Source organism: Kwoniella dejecticola, chromosome 5 (assembly GCF_000512565.2).
Source record: "Kwoniella dejecticola CBS 10117 chromosome 5, complete sequence".
Taxonomy (NCBI): domain Eukaryota; kingdom Fungi; phylum Basidiomycota; class Tremellomycetes; order Tremellales; family Cryptococcaceae; genus Kwoniella; species Kwoniella dejecticola.
In genome coordinates, this window is record NC_089305.1 from 1,421,643 (window position 1) to 1,428,039 (window position 6,397).

General features: G+C 49.5%; 2 protein-coding genes across 2 annotated transcripts; one reads left to right on the forward strand and one right to left on the reverse strand.

The window, feature by feature from the left end:
• Positions 1–429: 429 nt before the first annotated feature.
• On the reverse strand, positions 430–955 carry I303_104626 (uncharacterized protein; the record flags this gene model as incomplete). The annotated part of the gene is made up of 3 exons (XM_018407696.1): positions 430–578; positions 652–708; positions 784–955. 3 exons carry the CDS (start codon positions 953–955, stop codon positions 430–432), a joined length of 378 nt encoding a protein of 125 aa, XP_018262907.1.
• Positions 956–1,385: 430 nt separating this feature from the next.
• On the forward strand, positions 1,386–6,079 carry I303_104627 (uncharacterized protein; the record flags this gene model as incomplete). The annotated part of the gene is made up of 11 exons (XM_065968996.1): positions 1,386–1,438; positions 1,503–1,560; positions 1,608–1,665; positions 1,720–1,814; positions 1,873–1,979; positions 2,039–2,854; positions 2,916–4,527; positions 4,635–5,117; positions 5,178–5,260; positions 5,325–5,412; positions 5,480–6,079. 11 exons carry the CDS (start codon positions 1,386–1,388, stop codon positions 6,077–6,079), a joined length of 4,053 nt encoding a protein of 1,350 aa, XP_065825068.1.
• Between the last annotated feature and the right edge of the window lie 318 nt (positions 6,080–6,397).

Consider the following 6,397-nt stretch of genomic DNA (forward strand, 5'->3'; position numbering starts at 1 on the left):
CAAGTTAGTCGATGGGATGAGCATTTTCTTATTACTGGTTATTTTGAAGTTGATTTTTTGGTTGATTGCGAAATGTATGACTGTTTTGAACACTTGTTTTGGTCTTTTGGCGCTGGGAGATAAATTAGATGTTCACTTTACTTCAGTACATCAAGCCGCTAAAGTCAGTCCACCTTGTATCGCATTGCAGCAGGTCATATTGAGTTCTGCTACAATGTCAAAGTGAAAGGAAAGGACACTTGGCCTCCAAACACAAAGTAAGTAACCGTCTCATACGCGTTTCGTTAGTAGAAAGGACGGTAGCTCGCATGAGTGGAGATACATACATACAACTATCGGTAACATACGACACGATTCTACACAATTGATCTCCCTTCTAGTCTTGTGTCTTGTGAGGCATCTGCTCCTCCTGACTGACTCATAATCTGCTTATTGCTTGACTTTCGAGTCCCCATCTTTATTTGCAGTCGTACTGGTCTCCCCGCCGTAAGGTAATCGGACCAAAACAGGTAGGGGTTCTTGTTCTTCCTGTTCTTCTTCCGGTATATTCGCCTGGGACGTATCGGCTTGTTGTTGGGCTATATCGTCTCGTCGGGTCAGCTGGCTCACTGAGCAGCAGATTCGACAAGGTTAAAGGTTTCTGAGACATACCGAACAAATTCAATATCGAGAAAACATGAGGCCAATTCCTCAAAACTCCTCCGACGGCTAAACATGCATCGCTTGCCAGTCAGCGAGATATCGAGAATTAAGAATCAGCTACAGCAACAGATCCCGGCTCACCTTCACCACCATCAGCCATGATGTTGCTCATCTCAGCCAACTTCTCCACTCGTCCCACTAACTCAGAGGAGGCCTCTCGAAGAGCTTGCAATCCCGCATATTCTTGTTGTTTCTGATATAAGATCTGCAGAGAGGGCGGTAAATTCGGTTGAGATGGTCTTCCAGTCGACATGCTGCCGTGTTGCGCTCCTTAATCGTTTGATGAGCTTGAGTCTGTAACGTTTAGGAGGTTGTATGTCTGCTCTACCGCAAATTGGCCAAGTCAAGGCAATGTTTACAATCGCGTTATATTGCACTGATGTCTGAAGACGCGTTCTTGGGAGACTTCAAATCACGTGATTTGACATCTGACTGTACCGGATCCAGTCAACTACGTCAGTCCAACTCAGAGAGTAAGCTCAAAAATGCACCCGATCACTTATTCACCTAGTGGACATACCTCTTGCTGCATCTATATCTATACCATCTCAAGCTTGGAGCAGAATCGACAGAGAATCAGTCTCCGACTGCTCTCGGTGATTGTACCGGCTGAGTCACAGCAACAATCGCGAAAATCCGACCGATGATATAGCAATTAGTACGGCCCGGATAGACCTTTCAAGATGGGTGTCAAAGGTCTTTGGTCACTTTTGAACCCGGTCTCGAGACCTGTCCAGTAAGACATGAGCCGAAACACACTGCTTCTATCGGGAAATAGTAGCTGAATCCGATCAAAATAGGATCGAGAGCATGGAGGGGAAACGCTTAGCTATTGATAGTTCCATCTGGCTATATCAGGTGAGCATCCAATTGCTATAAATCATGACCAAGCTGACAGCGAGCAGTTCCAAGCTACCATGAGAGACAAGGATGGCCGAGTACTGGTCAATGCGCATGTGCTAGGTCAGCTGATCTCTGTGCCGTATGAAATGTGAACACAGCTGAGATTGCGTATAGGTTTCCTGCGGCGTATCAACAAATTGCTATTTCACGGTATCAAGCCCGTTTTCGTGTTTGACGGGGGCGCGCCTGCTCTGAAAAGGGCTACCATTGTAAGCTGGACTTCCATGAATGGACCTCACCTGTAGCTCACACCGTTGTCGTTGCTAGGCGGAGAGAAAGAAAAAGAAAGCTGGAGCAGCTGCCAATCATGCCAAAGTCGCTGAAAAGTTATTCGCAGCGCAAATGAGGAGAGAAGCTGTCAAAGCTGCCCAAGCGTGAGTGTCAAGTAACAAAGGGTCATCTGTATTCTGAGCTGACTGGTAAAGCTATCAAGTCTGGAGGAACAGCGAGCGGCTAGGAGTGCAGTCGCCGCCAATCAATACCCCGACGAGGCTGGAGAACAGATTTCGGAGAATGCTGTATATCTAGATGAACTAGAAGGTAGAGCTAGCCCGACGAGGCCACGTCCAACACCTATCGAGCGGAATTCTTCCTCATCTACCTCTATTAGACCAGCAACCCCGACACCGGGAGTAGGGGAGGTACCGACCGATCCTGAGAAACGTCGGAAATACTTCAAAAAGTTAGATCCTTATAAATTACCGGAAGCTACTATGCCCTCCGTCTCGACCACCGAACGACCTGATGCTAGATTGGCCACTGAAGAAGAATTGAAACAATTTATAGATGAGGTTTCACCCGACGATATCGATATTGAATCACCGGAATTTCGCGCATTGCCCACCGAAGTTCAGTACGAGATCATAGGTGATTTACGTGTTCGATCTCGGCAACAATCCCATAAGCGATTGACCGACATGTTGCGTGCCGCTCCATCGGCGCTCGACTTCTCGAAAGCCCAGATCAAGCACCTATCTCAGAGGAACGCTCTCACTCAACAGCTCTTGACGGTGACAGATATGGTAGGAAAAGCGCACTTGACTATCCCGGTCAGGATCGCTGCGGAACGGAACCGGGAGTATGTTCTGGTGAAACGAGGGGAGGACCAAGGTGGTGGATGGGCGTTGGGTATAAGGGAGGGGTCGAAGCAGAATCCCATTCAAATCGAGGAAGAAAAGCCGCCGGTGGAAAGCGAGAGTGAAAGTAGTGGATTGAGTACCGATGATTCAGATATAGAGGAAATAGAGAGGTAAGCTCTGCCCAGTCTTCCATTGGATATAAAAGCTGACTGGTGATTTCCTTTTCGGAAGCCCGCACCAGAAACCAGTGATGACTGATAAGGATCTGCGTGAACATCGCCGGAGAGAGGTCCTCGAGGCTATAGCAAGGCGTTATGCTCCAGCAAGACCAGCCCGGAAATCGTTGGACATAGCTGTCAGACCATTCGGCGCTAGTCGACAAGCAGGATCCAAACCCCTCTTTGACGCTACTGAGGACGAAGAAGAAGAAGACGTCGTCCCGACCGCGAACGATGAGGCTTTAGCACTTGCTCTACAGCAGGAGGAGCTGGGTTCGGACGAAGAAGAGGTGGATGAAGATCTGGCGCGAGCATTGGCGCTGAGCCGAGTAGAGAAGCAACGCAGAGAGAGGAGTGTGACGCAAGAAGCCGATTGGGAAGTCAAGAATTCTTCGGACAATGAAGGCGACTTTGAGGAAGTTGAGCTAGTCCCCAGTGGAGCCGTTACTCCGGTCCAGACCGAATCTACACCTGTCAATGAGGCGGAAGATGAAGAAGATGAATTTGAGGAAGTAGCTACCGATTATGCACCAAGCAGGACCCAGTCTCTCACGGACATCAGAGAAGCGACTTCCGCGGACCGAGAAAAGGAGGAAGAAGAGGAAGAATTAGTGCCCTTAACATCCGCAAGACAGGTGGCAGCTAGCACCAAACCTGCCGGAGTAGCTCCACACAGACCACTATCCGCGGAAGTCATCGAGATTGATGGTGATGTCGATGAAGTAGATGTCCCGCGCAATGGTCGACAGCAGCCAATGCCAGCAGCGACACCTCCGATATCGGCAACATCCGAGCCTTCCTCTCGGATACCCGGTCGAACAGTGACGTCTCCCGAATTCGAGATATTGCCTGAGCTGCAGCCGCAGACCTTGCAGGCTCCTGCGCCCACCCCCATGCAACCTGATACAGTCTCGACGACTACCGCGCCCGTCCAGACCAGGACCGATCATCAAACCAGATCTCGTCCAGTAAACTCTTCCGCCTCTACTGCCAAGCCCCCTTTCACAATCAAATCCGTACAAAGAACACCCTCAGCCACAGTCAAACCGTCACCGCTTCGACGCGTCACACAGCCCGCATCATCACCTATATCAAACAATACCGAGTCTGAAGTACCTTCTTCTCCCCCTTTACCCGCCCCTTACATAGTGAATCATATTATTGACGAGCCGCCGCGTCTGCCTCCTCTGCCAAGCAAGACACCAGCCGTACCTGTAGTGGCATCTCCCTCACCAATGTCCGAAAGCAGGATTTTGCCTGCACGATCCGCACCATCCTTTGCTCGAGCAGAATCGACCTCGTCAGAAGATGATGACCACATGGATGATTCTCGCTCGATCGAATGGTCACCGTCGCCGCCGCCAGTCCCGAGACCCGCACTCCAGCCGACCGATTCCGCCACAACGCTACCATCCGAGGTGGAAGATCAAGATGGTGATATCACGACGGGAGATATGGCAGCTGAAGAAGATGATTATGCGCGATTTCTCGCTCAGATCAAAGGTCGGGATTTAAATGAAGTCAGAACGGAGATCGACGACGAAATAAGGGTGCTCAACAGTGAGAATAGGAATGCCATGAGGGATTCTGATGAGATTACTCAAAGTATGATCATGCAAATCCAGGTAAGTCGATTCACGTCAAGCGATTATGGGTTCAGCCGTTTACTCAGGTTCACGGGCGAAATGTTCGAGTCAGAATGTGAAAGCTGACTTTTTTCGCTGTGGCACAGACTTTGCTTCGTCACTTCGGTATTCCATACATAACAGCGCCGATGGAAGCCGAAGCGCAATGTGCTAAACTCGCAGAATTAGGTTTGGTAGACGGGATAATAACGGACGATTCGGATGTTTTCCTTTTCGGCGGTATACAATGTTTCAAAAATATCTTCAACGATGCGAAATACGCGGAATGCTTCCTCTCGACCGATATTGAACGAGAATTATCCTTGACTCGCGATCGGTTGATCTCCTTGGCTTACCTCCTGGGCAGCGATTACACGATCGGATTACCTGGGGTGGGACCCGTCGTTGCGCTCGAGCTGTTGGCGAATTTCCCTGGTCAAGAAGGTATAGGCAATTTCAAGGATTGGTGGATGAAAGTGCAAAGAGGTGTAGATCAGGCGCAGGAGAGCGACACGAAGTGGAAAGTCAGTTTCAAGAAAAGGTACAAGGACAGTATTTATCTGACTGGAGATTGGCCGAATCCACTTGTTGTGAGTGTGCGCCTGTATCACATCTGCTGTGATCCGATCGTACTGATGAAAGACTTGCAGAGAGAAGCGTACAAGTATCCTACGACGGACGAATCGGAAGAACCGTTCCATTGGGGATTTCCTAAATTAGCTGCGTTGAGAACGTGAGTGATCTATCCCGGCTTGAGATAGTATACAGTTCGCTAATATGGCCCGCTTCGAGAATAGGTTCTTACATGAAGAGCTATCGTGGTCCATATCGAAGGTCGATGACGAGTTGACGCCGATTGTCCAGCGTATAGCGCGTCGAGGGAAGGTGAGCTCCGTCCTGTGTCCTTTTCCCATTGAAAAGACCGTAAGCTGATACGTCAAATCTTTCTTAGCTCGGAGCACTGAATAAGCAAGCTACCTTATTACCCTTCTTCGACGTACAAGTAGTGACCGGGAACTACGCTCCAAGAAGGCGAACAACAGCGAACGTCTCAAAGAGATTGATGGGAGTGATCAAATCTTTCCGAGAGGCAGAAGCGAAATTGAAAGGCGAGAAAAGCGACGACATATACTGGGGAGAGATGATGGCTGATCTAGATGAAGAAGACCCAAAAGGCAAGGGTACGGGCAAACGGAGAAAACAGTCTTCCACTCCGGGAGTTGATGGGGAAAGTACCAACGGCGATAAAATTGCTAATGATCAAGCGAAAAGAAGGAGATTGAGCAGTGCGAGTGTATCTTCTTCCAGAGGGAGAGGTACAGGTCGGAAGCGGTCAAGTACGAATACGAGTTTAGCCGAATCGGAAACTTCCACGCAGAGTGGTACGCCCACTTCGGTCGGCGCCGGAGCGGGAAGAGGGAGAGGGAGAGGTAGAGGAAAGAGAGGTTCGGTGACAAGAACAATAACAACTACAAGGGGGAGAGGAAGGGGAAGAGCTGGAAACGCGACGGATGGCGCGGAGCTTTCGGATGTTGTGGGGGACGACGGATGACGGATAAATGGATGGATTTGTTGGTCCTATAGTCTGCCTGTTGTACGAGTTGTAGCATTACTACCTATGTATCCTACCGTCCTGCGATGCGTTGACATAACATACAACATCTGTCTCTCTTCTCTTCGAACGCACGCACCGAGCTGTCTCGGATCTCTGCGCGGATCTCAAGGCTACAATTTACGTCCGAAGGTGTGTTCATGAATCATTGTACTCTCGGGAGCTCATCGTCAGTCATTCATTCATTCTCCCTTTCAGATTGTGCGCCCAGACAACCCTATTCTGTTCAGATCAAAGATCAATTCGGCATGATCCCAA